Raw genomic sequence first — 14,060 nt, forward strand, 5'->3', positions numbered from 1 at the left:
TTTTCTTAGAAACAAGAAATGAATTTGGTTTGTTGTTATTTTAAGGCCCTTCCCTGCCCGCTCAGCACACACACATCCCACTAGGAAATTCAGAGCTATGAGTTTGGGTGGCACTAATGCAGCATTGGCTCTGGCTAATGGCCTCATCCATTACAGTTTTCTCTGTACTTATTGACTTTCCTATAATTACAGTTTTCTGTCTCTACCTATGCCAATTATTCTTATCTTCAGAAATGGATATTGCTTTAGAGTGCAAACAGAATTACACTAAAGCAATTCTAGAAAGTTCCCAAATGCGCACCAAGAGAGAAAAGAAGCAGTCACCCCTGTCCAGAGCTGATAGCAAGCGCACAGCTGAACTTTCTCGTTTTCTATATAACAAAGTCTCATCGCCAACCTCACACAGGGTTAGTGTGATGTCATGATAAACTAAGACAAAATAGGCTGCTTGGTAATATTTTCTAAGAACAAACAAGGTAAATATGTGACCCTCCCAAGTATAAATACTAAATGTTATCCTCTCCTGCAAATGGGCAATAGCTGCCTCTCTCATCAATCTAGGAAAATAATCCACTTACCTAGGTCACCCACGCCCAAGTCTTGTGATAGGGTCGTTCTCAGCCCTCAGGAGACAACTGCCCAAATTCACTTACTAGGAAAAAAAAATTTAAAGGAAGCTGGTTCTGGAACTTTCTGTACTTTTCAAAGAGGACACTGAGAAGGTCTTTGTATTCAGTGGCATGAAAGATTCTGAGTTCCTGACTGTGGAATTTGTATCCGTTGTTATTTCTGTGTGACCCTGGGCCAGTTACTTAACCTAATGAAACTTGCATGTCCTCTTTTAAATGATATTAGCCACCACGTTATCTTCAAACATTGGCTAAGAGCAGGTAGAGAAGTCCTGTGTCTGTGGTGCTGAACGGTTAGCAAGTCTCCGGATACCTCTTCCACAGCGAGTTGGCAGAATGGCCAGATCAAATTACTGACAGCCCAGATGTTCTCTGTTTATCTGGCTGGCCAACTATTTCCCATAGTCAGTAGACAAGAAAGCTCATCAGACAGGCTACAACAAAAAACAAACCCACAGGCATTCAGTTAGGAGTGAAATTTAGAAAATGGAGGAAGGGAGCATGCTCAGTGGGCACAAGGCAGGTGCGGAAGTGTATAAAGGAGCAGAAACTTCCACACCGGAAGTGATGCAAACTCAAAGTCCTGTCTCTGAATTTACACCACCACATAAAGCATAACCTGAAACCCACACAGCGAAGTCGCTCTGTTCCTCCGACCAAGTCCTCACCGTACAGCCTAGGCTTGCTTCGAGCTTGTGGTCTTCCTGCCGCTACTTCCAAAGCACTGGGAGCTCAGGTATACACCGCCATGCTTAGACAACATTATTCTTATACTTCTACCTTTTTGAACATCATGCAGATTTTTTTAAGCGGAAAAAGTGTTCGCTCAATTCAATATGTTTTCACTTGTGTTTTCAAGGAGAAACTTTCCCCTCAGGATCAGATGAACCGACATCTGACAAGACCGCCCCCAGACTACAAAGACCAAAGAAGAAATGCGGGCAGCCTGCAGCCAGCTGCTCAGTATTCTGGTAAGAGTTCTTTGAAATAAATACAAATCATGACTGTGAAAAAGGAAGACGATTCTACTTCCGCCATTTCCTTTCCCCGTCTTAGAGGATTTATCTACCCTAAACCTTTCTCTAGCTCCCACTTAGCTTTCAGATCCAAACATTTAAAAGTCAGTGTTATGGCTTAGACCTGTATTCACAGCACTCTTGAGGCAGGAGGAGCACTACGAGTTCCAGTTCAGCCTGGGCTACATAGTAAGTTCCATGATAGCCCAGATTATAGTATGAGATTCTTTATTCCATCATCCTAAACACACACACACACACACACACACACACACACACACACACACACTTAGTCTTTTAGCGAGTTCTTGCTTGTCCTTGCTCCGTGCTTACATGATCTCTTGTGAGAACCTTAAAAATTTGAGTATTTTCTAACCGCCGTGTTCTTTGATGGTCAAGTAGAAACATCTCCCTTCTAGAACATCGGCTGGCAACTTTCATAAAGTCTTCTCTCGCACAGCCTTTGAGCCCATCTCCCCAAGTATTCTCGTCCAAAGACAATATACCCTGCCAACGAGGAATTATTAAAAGGCAGATCATGTTTTATGAAGCCTTCCTTGACCAAAGGTGAATTCTGTTTAAGTCACAGAACCAACCTTTTTAATCACACTGTTTCTCAGAAGGAAATGGACGGTAAGGACCTGCAGTGAAATCTGTCTTCTGTATCCCCAGGATGGGAGCCTAGAGTCTTAACAGTGTCGTCAGAGCACAGGCTTCTGTTTTCTTTCTGCCTCCTGAGCATGTGGCTCCCATCCTGAGGCCTGCACCTTAGCCACCACAGCAGTAGCCTCCATATCTGTTTCCAGGCAGGAAGAGGAAGGAAGAACAGGTTAGCAAATGCCTGGAGGAGCCACGCCCCCTCTCGAAGCAGTCTGCTGGGGCCTCTGCCCACTTTTATCTCTGGCCAGAGGTGTTCCTATGGGGCTTCCATCAGCAAGAAAACGCAATAGTACATGCTTTGTCACATGACCACATTGCTGTAAATATCAAGGCTCTGTCTGAGGGGAATACAGGCACAGGACAAGGACACCCATCCAATGGCCCCTTCCAAGGAAAGTCTATGCTTCTCCTGAGAGCGGTCTTTTGCATATCATTGCTGACCCCAAGTGAATATTTCCCTTCCTGTGCTTTTGAGAACAAAACAGGCAGCAGCAGAGCAAGGCAACCCCCTTCATGTTGCTTTAAATTTTAATGTTTGTCTGGAAACAGTTCTTCCCCGGCTATCATATCAGGGTAAAGAACAAAGAGAATCTGTCCTTACTTACATCCACTGCACATTAGCGGCATCTAAATCTTAACTGCTGTTTTGTAAGCTTTATGGAAATTCTCTCTGCTTTGGTTCTTTTAAAATGCTCTTTTCCAGGCCAGCGAGATGGCTCAGTGGGTAAAGGAGCTTGCTGCCAAGCCTGATGACTTATGGTCTACCTCATAGACCACACTGGAAAGAGAGAACCACCTCCCACAAACACTTTTCTGACTTTCATGTGTGTAGTGGCACTCCCATGCCCAACACACATACACAAATGCACACAAAAGTAATCAAATGTAAAATGCAAAACAAAACAAACAAAAAAAAAAACCCTGCCTTCTTTACATGTCTTTTTAGGGTGTATCATTCTAACGAGACAGCGGAATATGGTTTTGGTTGGGAGGGGATTGAGCCCAGGGTCTTGTGTTTGGGAAGCATTCTCCCATTGAGTAGCACTCTAGCTTTAAAACTTCTTATTTTCCCCCCACATTACTTGCACAGAACAAATTCCCTTGCCACAAAAATCTTCATCTGCAAAGATGGCATTGCTTAAATCCATAGTCCCTCGATCTGATTTTGCCTCATCATATACCGATGTGTAGTGCATCATAGAGGATCTTGGGGGAGGAGGTAGGAGAGACTCTTCCTGCACTGGAAGAACATGTGGTCTGCTTAGGGATGCATTTTGCAAAGCTACTGTGTTGCCTTGGCCCTGTCTTTTGGGTTATACCTCATAACGCATCATCTTCAACCAGCAGGGGTCACTTGTGGGCATGCTCTTTACTCTTATTTCATACATGTGCATGTGTGCATGTGTGTGCATGTGTGTGTTTCTGTTTCAATATCTTTATCACAGGATTATCTTTCTCTGGGCCTTGTCCTTCATTAATCTCTTTCATTAAATCATTCAAAATTCAATTGAACAACAATTCTGTCGACCATTATACTTGGAATACAGCTGTAAAACAAACAAGAGAAAAGGTCTTCCCTTGCAGAATGTGTCATCTAAAGGTACTTTTCTCCCCTCCATTTTTGCTCACAATCTGATTGCCCAGGGTTACCTCAAACCTAACTAAGCCAGGGATATCTCATTGCATGGATTAGTCACTGTCTGTTGAATGGAGCCATCCTGTTCATCAACTTGGGATTCAGTTATTGCACCCCCACCCCACCCCCGATTAGTTGTTGACAGGCATCAGTTTAACTGGTAACCCTTTCAAGGCTTGCTGGATTACCTGAGTGCTCAGTGGAAGGGTCAAACAGAAAAATGGCAGACGTAAAAACCAAGACACATTAGGAAAAGCTTCCCAACAGAGCTTCAGGCTCAGCCTGAAACCTGAGGAAAATATAAGGCTCAGGGGCTTAGCGGCCATTATGGGAGCAGGGAACAGATGAGCAAAGGTGGCTGGTGGTGTGTTCCACAGCAGTGCCCTAGGAACTGCGCATCCTCCAGCAGGCTTCCCATATGGAAATAATCACCAGATCAGATTACATCAAAGTCCAGATTCCTGAGACTTTGTTCGCCCTTTGGATACAGGAAAGCCACTTACAGCAGCTTCCTGAAAGAGGGCGATGCAGATAAAGAATTAATCTTGATTGTCTAGGTCACGGGTTAGGAATATTAGTGTGGTAGCCATGAAGAGGATTTATCCTTCACTTCCTCATCGCGACACTGGGGTGAAGAGTAACCCGGATTTCATGACAGCTAGCCAACCAAAGTTGTAATCTTCGAACTTGGAACATAATAAAAATAATTCAAAACAAAAGATTGATTATTACCTCAGTGACTTCAGAACACAAATAAAAACTGTAAAATGGAGCCATTCTATTTCGCTCTGCTTTCTGTAATGTGTTGACTTTTAACCAGGAGTGGCTCAGGGCAATGCCTTCTCCCAAATCTCTTCTGTTCTTTTTTTTTTTTTTTTTTTTTTTTTGCAGTATGTTTGATATGTTTTTGTCTATATTATCTTGCATATGAAAGTAGTTCTGGAGGTGGTAAGTTGTTCAGGCTTTGGTAAGCGATGCTGATATGTCAGGAATGACTGTGATTCTCTTCTCTATCTTAGGTGGCCCCTCTTCCGTGAGTTTAAACTCTAACCAGGCGTTGACAAACCCAGTCTCAACACACACCATTTTAACTTCGAACTCCAGCCTCATGTCTACATCTCATGGCATGAGAATGCCATTGCTATCCACAGTTCAGAACATAGGGATGTATGGAAACCTGCCTTGTAACCAGCCTGGCACCTACAGTGTCACTTCAGCAATGAACCAGCTGACCCAACAGAGAAATACAACTCAACTGATAACAAATCAGAACAACCCTCTGATGCCACGGCCACCTCCCTTGGGGGCAAGTACCGGTAACAATGCGGCCGCCTTTGGGGCTGGACCTGCTGGCAGTCCACAGCAGTTAAGGCCAAATCTGGCTCACGGGTTGGCAGGCATGACAGCCCAGAGGTCATCAACTGTCATGATCACAGCCAGCACGACAGCAACAAACTGGGCTTCTCAAGAGGTGACAGGGAAACAACAGGAAGCCCTCAAACCCACAGGAGTCCGCTTCCCAACGAGTACACCTGCCTATACCCCAAACCAGTCACTGCAACCAGGAGTAGGGAGCCAGCCATTCTCCCAGAGGGCAGTGGCGCCCCCTAGCCAGTTAACGCCGGCAGTACAGATGAGACCTGTGAACCAAATGAACCAGACATTAAATGGGCAAACCTTGGGTCCGCTCAGGGGTTTGAACCTCAGACCCAATCAGCTGACCACCCAGAATCTGTCTAATATGAACCCACCAGGGACAGGATTGAATCCGCCGAGGACAGGCGCCAACCAGCCTCCGTCCCTGACACCCAACACATTTCCTTCATCCAACCAAAGTTCTAGGGCTTTTCAAGGACCCGACCATGGCAGCGATTTAGCTTTTGACTTCCTCAGCCAACAGAGCGACAGCATGGGCCCTGCCCTAAACAGTGATGCTGATTTCATCGATTCTTTATTGAAGACGGAGCCCGGCAATGACGACTGGATGAAAGACATCAACCTCGATGAGATCCTGGGGAGCAATTCCTAAGGTGGGAGGACCGTGGCCTGGAGGCTCCAAGCAGGGTTTTCCGAGGATACTGTAACGCCGAACTGCTGATGTCCAACTGGACTACAGACATCAAAACAGAAGGTCGGCAGGAGCCACAGTTGTGAACATTTTGGTTCACATGCTTGATTTTAAAAATCCTGAGCCTGAGAGTGAAACATTGAGATCGTTTTTCTTCCTGCGTGAACTTCGGGATTGTGTTATGCAGTTTATCCAAACACAACTGTGATGCTGATGTGTAATTAATTGTGTAAAATGGTCTTCCCGAGTTCCTTTTCTCAGTGAAGGATGTACAATGGAACTTGAGACCTATTTCAATCCCACGTCGTAGAGAGGTGCTTGTTCTAAGCACCGGGCAACCGGCTGTCACCTAGTAGATAAATACGCTTTGACTTCTCTGTGGTTATTTGTCCTAAAGCTTGCAGGAAAGATGAAAATGTTCCATGGTTGTTTGGAGTAACCCACAGGTGTCCTACGAAAGAGAGCACCAGAAAACCTAGAAGCTATCCAGCAGATTAATTGATTTTTTTTCCTAGATGCACTCCTCATTTTTGTAATTTTTCCCACGTTTTGTGTTTTGGTGGGGTGCCATGTCTCATGATAAAACAGGAATGCAGGGCTTACAACCTGACTGGGGCTTCCCTCCTAATTTTTGTAGATAACCAAGACTGGTCCTGATCACACGGAAATATCAGTGCACAACTGCCTCCATGGAATTTCACTTCAAAAAATAAAACATTAAACCTTCCCATGTAGGAGAAAAACATGGCTGAGGATAACCAGCGATGTCACTCACTGTGGTTGCTAGCCGCTGGTTTGTTCCCAAGCAGAGTGAAATGGAGTCTTGTCCTATTTTTTTGGTAGCCAGAGACTGGTTTTAAGGAAAGAAGGAAGGAAGGAAGGAAGGAAGGAAGGAAGGAAGGAAGGAAGGAAGGAAGGAAGGAGTTAATTAGAATCAGATTAGAGAATATCCAGTTCTGGTTGGAGATAAGAAACAGGGAGAGGCATGAGAGGGCACAAAGCTCTTTCACAGAGCTCAGAGGAAACTGACAGACAATGTAGGCCTTCCTTAGACACACTACGTGGACTTAGGTGAGCAGCTGAGCCCAGTGTGGTCTCTGTTCAGTCACTCTATTCACAATGCAGTAAGTCCTTGCCATATGGTGGCTGGGCCTTCTTACCCAGGTTTCCTCCCTCAGGGCTGAGTATTATAGCAAAAGTGGATGTGTCTGGGTCACTGAGCCTCAGTGTCCACTACTATGTACACTGCAGAGTGGAGCAGGTGTCCAGGTTTGATAGGGCTCTAAAAGACCACTACCACCTTCCTAAGTCCAGAGAAACAAAGACTACTCTCAACCTTTGAGTTAGACATCCACACACTAAAATACCAAGTGTGACTGACTTCAAGTCATCTAGGCAACCAATCTTCACAGACCTGTCCAGAAAAGGGACACTTTCTTTTTAAAGCTCTGCAAAATCCCCTTCCCATCTTTATGATGCCTTTGGGCTCTGTCTTTCCCACTGCACCAATATTACTGGCTCAGAATCTTTTCTGGGCTGGTTTGTAAATATTAATAAATTACTTGTTTTGTAAACTTTTGTAAAGAATATTTTGGTAGAAATACTTAAAACATATTCTTTGGATTATATTTATACATATGTGAAATAAATATACTATCGAAAGGTTATATTTTATACAAAAAGTAAATTGTTACCTTTTGTATGCTAATATACAGAGTTTTGTATAATACGATGGTTTATTTTTAGCTCCACATTTAAACCATAGGTGACTGAGTGGAAACTTTGAAAAAACCACCAAGAGGCTTGTCAGGTAAATGCGTATCCTGAGACCTCACTCGGAAAGCATTCCAGGTTCCCATCCCTCCCCGGTCGCCTTCTTTTCCTGCTCAGAGCCTTCCGTAAGCCCACAGTTCCCATGTCTCATTTGGTGATCCTACTGTGCACACTGTACCAGTCCCTGCTGCATGTGTCCTACTGTGTGTCTCCATTATACAAAACAGTGTTTCCCCATGAAGAGAAGAGAGGAAGGACAATGTATATATATATATAAACGCCATGATCTCGTGACTCCTCCAGATTGCTGTACATATCTGCAGCACTTCTCAGTCTCCAGCTTTGTAACTCAGCTCGTCCCACCCTAACACAAATAGGACATTCTACAGCAGCTGTCCAGGTGTCCAACTGAAGAGGCAAAGGAAACAAAACGGTTGGCTTTCTATCTTAATGTGAATTTCATAATTAATGTCTATTTATTCAGCTATTCACTAAAATACAGGATTCTTTGGGGGAGGGGTGGTGTGATCTGTCGTTTTTCTGTTTGTTGGCAGCCTATTACCAAAGATGATGTAATTTTCCTGAAAGCTGAGATAATGACAATTTGATAGACAAACTCAGTAAGGGCCTCAGGATCTACAACGTAAGAGATACTGGGATACCAACTCCCATTTACAGACGTGCCAGACCACTTAATTCCTGACATTGTTTATCATTCTGACATATAACAGAGAAGGCAAGAGTTGTTTCTTTTTCTTCTCCTTCTTTTCCTCCTCCTCCTCCTTCTCCTTCTTCTCCTTCTTTTCCTCCTTCTCCTTCTCCTTCTTCTCCTTCTCCTTCTCCCCTCCTCCCCCTCCCCCTCCCCCTCCTCCTCCTTCTAATTAAGAGACTAGAAAGTAATGTAGGTAAATAATTACTTCTTGGCTTTGTGTTCAGCCCAATGAATGGAGTCACTGCGTGAAATGCTGATGTCACCTGCATTGCTGTCCTGAACCCACGAATGTAAAGATTTCAACTTGTAATACAGGCAGTTTGTATTGTGTGTAATTCCATGTGTAAAAAAAAATAGTTTAAAAACAATTCACAAGTGGTTTTCTTCTGTGAAGTCGTACTGTCAGTCACCAATAACATGATTACAGTTAGGATAACCAATGTTAACCGTAACGGGCTCATTTACACAAATTGTTCTTTTTAAAATTATGTGTATGTGTGGTATGTATCTGTGGGTGCTGGTGCCCGCCAAAGCTAGAGGATGTCCTGGAGATGGAGTCACAGGCTATGATGAGCCAACTTTTGTGGGAACTGAACCCAGGTCTTCTGAAAGATAGTGACTACCACTCTCAGATGCTAAGGCATCTCTCAGGCCCCAGACAACTGTATGGTGCAGGAAGCTTTAGACAATAGTAAAATGCAGACTCCTCTCTTTCCAACGGTCATCTGTTCACTAAGAAAGCGTGTGTCTTAATTTACACTTGAGATTATATATGCAGGGCCAGGCAGACGGCTAGGATGGCAGAGAGACCGCAGTAAAAGAATGAGAAATTTCAGTCTCCAGTACCCACGTAAAAAGCTGGGTGTGGTGATGCACACTATTGATGGAGGAGCAGCGACAGCCGGCCTAGCCTAACTGCCAAGCTCCAGGCCAGTGAGGGATCCTGTCTGAAAAGAAGTGAGTAGTGTTCCTGATGATGACATCTGATGTCATAGTGCGGCACACACACACACGTGCATGCGCACACACACACACACACACACACACACACACATACACAGAGAGAGAGAGATCCATGAGCACCCCCCACAGACACATCACCATGCACACACATGCAAGCACACATACACACTCAGGCATAAAAATAAAATAATAAAATTTTATATATGTAACATCTACTAAATGCCAAGGATTACTTCTGAGGCACCATGATCATTTGTCTGTCCTGATATGTGGCATTGGTCATAGGCTGTGTGAACACAGAGCTTAGTAAACACACCTGACTATACATATTTCCACAGCCTTCAGCAGAACCAAGGTGGCAAAGAGAAAGAAATGCTCCACCCCCACCCCCTAGCCCCCACCCCACCCCCGCTAATTATGCTGGTAAGGTTCCATGTCCTTTCCCCTCTGCCAAAAATGGAAGTGTATGATACTGCTATGTTCACTAGCTTTACCAATGGAACCATAACAAAATTGATATTTTATGCGGCCTGGTCCCAAAGAACCAGGAAGGTTGGGTGGAAAACAAGACCAACAGAAACAAGAATCAGTACTATGCACACACATTAGCAGAGAGACACACACAGTTCAGAACGGACCTCTGAACTCCAGCTTCCAGCCTCAGAAGGGATCTGAAGAGGAGGGAGTGGGAATGGGGGTGCAGGTGACAGCAGGCTCTTCCTGTGGTGGATGCTGAAGGCAGGGCAGACTTTTATCATCTTATCGACGATGGCCACGTTATATCTATGTGTTTCATATCTAGGTATGTCTCATCACCTGAGAAAGTTGGGGGCATGGCTGAGATTGAAACAGAACATTCCAGCTCCAAAACTATGCGATTTGTTTTCGTTTCATGACACTAAAGAGTCCACCAAAAAGTGAGCATTCTTCTTAAGGAACTTTCAGATTGTCAGTCAGGTTCCTGCAACACAGCAAACGTCCCCTTCAAGGTTGGGTCATAAGGAAGAATGCATCTCAAGAAGGCCAGCTAGAGGCACAGACAAACAGAAAGACTGTGTAGATGTCCACAGCGTTAGCCACTGACCAAGTCTGAAGCATATGTAGGAGGTCATGTGCATTTTCCTGTGACGTCACAGAATCACTTAAAGTTTACCCCAGTACCAGGGAGAAGGACTTCTTATCCCTATGACAAAACACCCAAGGACGTAGTTTAAGAAGGAAAGGTCTGTAGCGCTCACAGTGACAAGTTTCTACCTGCGAGGAGGGGCTGTGGGCAGCACAGATCACTAGTGGCAGCCGGGAAGCTCAGGAGGAGAACGCCCAGCCTGCCTTCCTCCTACTCCTCCCAGCCCCATCCTTGCTCATCCTGTCATCAACATCCTCACCTACAGGTAAACTTTGCCAATGTCCTAGGTGCTTCTCAGTCCCATCTATGTGACAGTCACTCACCAACACATACTAAGTAGTAAACTCTACGAGTTAAGTAGTATAAACATTTGTGAGTTTTCAATAACCGTGTAAGCTATTTCACTGTACTCTAGTCTGCTCTGCTGCATTCTGAGTCTGTAACCCAGTTAGGGTACAAGCAGAGGATAACTTTGAACTTTGAACTTCTGGTCTTTATGCGTCTTCCTCAAAAGCTGGGATTATGGGCATGCTCCATTATGTCTAGGTTTTCTCAGTGCTAGGGATTGAACCTGGAGCCTTGTGCATGCTGACTCTACCAATTGAGCTACTAGCCTTTTGGAGGTTAATTTTTAAAAAAAAAAAGTTTTTTAAGTATCATTCCTAAGTTCCTTAGCAGACATTGTATAGGTCTGATCACCCTAGAATCAGTCTGATTCAAAGCAGCAATATACGTAACACCCTGCACTATGAGAATTAAGAAAGCACGTTGGAAACCATATGCTGCCATCCCTGACCTGCCTGCAATCAGGACAGAGGACTTCCATCTATATAAATAGTATATTAAGTTTCCCTCTTGAGAGACGCAAGTACTCTTTAGTACCGAGATGTAAGTCAATGCATGGATGTAGTTTATAGGGGTTGCAATTCTTTCATGGGAGAAGGAAGGGGAGGCAGTATATGAACAACTCTACATGAACACAAAGATGCCTCCCACAGGCATCTATCAGTGCAAGAGATAAAGAGAAGGGAAGTAAACACATCTCACATAGGCTCAGAGAAAAGGATTTACTGAGAGGCACTCATGGAATTCCTAGAAGATAGTCGTGTGCTGGGGCCTCACTGATCCAGCAGCTCCACGGGGTCCCTGGACACTGGACACCTCTGACTCCTGTGTCTCCGCTACAGCCTTGACTGTACTCCTTTCCTGATGGGCTGCTGGGAGCTCCAGATTTACATCCTTGCATCAGTCAACCCCGACAATTGGGAATCTTCTCTTACAAAGCTATCCTGGTCACCCACTAGCTGATTGCTTCCTCCCCTGAACTAGGTTGTGTTAACCTTATGCAAACCCCATGGACTGAGAGAGAGAAGGGTGACCTCACAAAGGAAGACCAATGTTTTCCTGTCAGAAAAGCAAAATGAACAACCAAAAACACGTACATCCCAAATGTTTGCTTTCGGTTTTGGCTGCCCATTTCCACTCATACTTTTCCCCATACTTCCAGTTTCTGTCTCACTGATAATCTCGACGGCTCTACTTTCTGCCAGAACAGCTTTCAAATCTCATCTGGTTCCTGCATCCACCTTCTAACTCAGGTCACCTGAGGCAAACTGTTCTGCCAGCCTGGGAAGAACCAGGGACCTGAGCCCGAAAGATTCCTGAACAGCAGTGTAACGGCAGGCATGTATGTAAGTGAAAAATGAAGAGTTCTCCTTGGAAAATGTGGTTTGAACAATATGTCCACCATAGTTGTAGGCATCAAACACTTGCACCTCGGTTGTTGACACTGCTTGAAGGAGGTGTGGGAGGTGTGGCCTTGCCAGAAGAATGTCACTGGGATTGGGCTTTGAGATTTAAAGTCTCCACCACTGCCTCTATTTCATGCTCATGGTTGAGGATAGCAGCTCTGAACTTCCTGCTGTGCTGCCCTACCGTGTCCTCTGGAAACATAGAATCGACCTCTGGACCAACCATAGAACCTCTAGAATCAACCTTTTGCTATAAGGAGCATGGCATTCTGTCACAGTAACAGAACAGTAAGACAGATGAGAAGGCTACACACATTAACCCCATCCTCCTGAACAAGAATAAAAAAGGTTTCACCTTCAATAACAACCAACAAAGGAAGGCACTGGGCCTCTCCCCTCCCCATTGCTTACAGAGCATGCTAGCCAGCTTTTTCTATGGGAATGACTGTCCTCTTAGGTGTTACTGTCACCATACTCGGGATGAAGCCTGAGTTCTTCCCAGTTGCACTCATATCTTCTGGCAGAATTTCTGTTTCTCTGGTTTGGTGTGGTAACCTTCAGCTTAAGACTTGGCGCCCAAGCTTTAAAGAAAAAGTCTACTGAGGGAAATAAAACTCCTTCTGTGTTTGGATGGCAGAGAGATTTTAATATAAGAAGTTGGGTGCTCAGACGACAGACAGGTCGAAAGCTACAGTGGGTGTGGGAGGTACTACCCAGACATAGCAAAGTCAGAAGCCATTACAGTTCCCAAGGTAGAAGGGAAGATGCTCATGTAGGAGTTCAGTTGGTAGATACTTGCCTAGCTGCATGGAGCCCCAAGTCTGACCTTCAGCACTTCGAAGCAGAGGCAGGAAGATCTGGAGTTCAAGGTCATCCTCACCTCCATATTGAGGACTAGGCCAGCCTGGGCTACATGAGAAAATCAATCTCTCTCTCTCTCTCTCTCTCTCTCTCTCTCTCTCTCTCTCTCTCCCTCCCTCCCTCCCTCCCTCTCTCTCTCTCTCTCTCTCTCTCTCTCTCTCTCTCTCTCTCTCTCTCTCTCTCTGCTCCAACCTAGAAAAGAGGAAAAGAAAACACTATGAAGAGGGAAAAGTGCTGTTGTCTGTAAAACCTTTGCCTTTTATTTGGGTGAACCCAGAGACTCGTGTAAATATACCCAGTCAGCCATGGCTGCTGTGTGGTCTTTTGGATCTTTGGGGGGAGGCTGCGTGGCAAGTACTTAGCGTTGTATCTGCTATAGTGAAGGCTGAAAGGAGAAGGTGGTTGTAAATGACCATGAACCAAAATGTGCAGACTCCAGGGAGATGAAAGCCATAAACTCTAGATCCTGATGTCTGAGAAGGAACTCCGAGCAGAACAATGGGAAGGCAAGCACCGGGCCCTCAACGGAACTCTGTCCTGCTTCCCGCTGCATGGAGACTTCTCTGATGGTGCATTTTTATGGCTTAGCGTATTGTGAGGCATGAGAACATAGCTGAGCCAAATGCTTCTGAATTCTATCAGAAGTGTTCTGCTGTGAGTAAAGACATCATCCTGGACTTGTAATCGTATGAGGATGGCATATAATAGAAGCACCTTCTAATAGAAATAATTAAAGAGTTAGATTTAAACATAAAACTTACTGAAAATCTACAGACAGACACAAAGATGACATGACATCACACAAGCAGAGACCAAGGGATAGAAGTAAAACCTGTGTTTATGGCGAACGAACCTGTGATAGATA

The 14,060-nt window shown here is 44.7% G+C and overlaps 1 protein-coding gene across 2 annotated transcripts in view; it reads left to right on the forward strand.

Moving 5' to 3' along the window:
• The window catches only part of Maml2 (mastermind-like transcriptional coactivator 2), a 317,444-nt gene extending 308,582 nt beyond the window's left edge, over positions 1–8,862 (forward strand). For both annotated transcript variants that reach the window (XM_008765997.4, XM_039082226.2), the window contains exons 4-5: positions 1,489–1,600; positions 4,961–8,862. In XM_008765997.4, coding sequence (XP_008764219.2) covers positions 1,489–1,600; positions 4,961–5,970 — 1,122 coding nt within the window. In that variant the 3' untranslated portion in view covers positions 5,971–8,862. The remainder of the gene's footprint in view (positions 1–1,488; positions 1,601–4,960) is intronic.
• The last annotated feature ends 5,198 nt before the right edge of the window (positions 8,863–14,060 follow it).

The sequence above is a fragment of the Rattus norvegicus genome, chromosome 8 (genome assembly GCF_036323735.1).
Source record: "Rattus norvegicus strain BN/NHsdMcwi chromosome 8, GRCr8, whole genome shotgun sequence".
Lineage (NCBI taxonomy): Eukaryota > Metazoa > Chordata > Mammalia > Rodentia > Muridae > Rattus > Rattus norvegicus.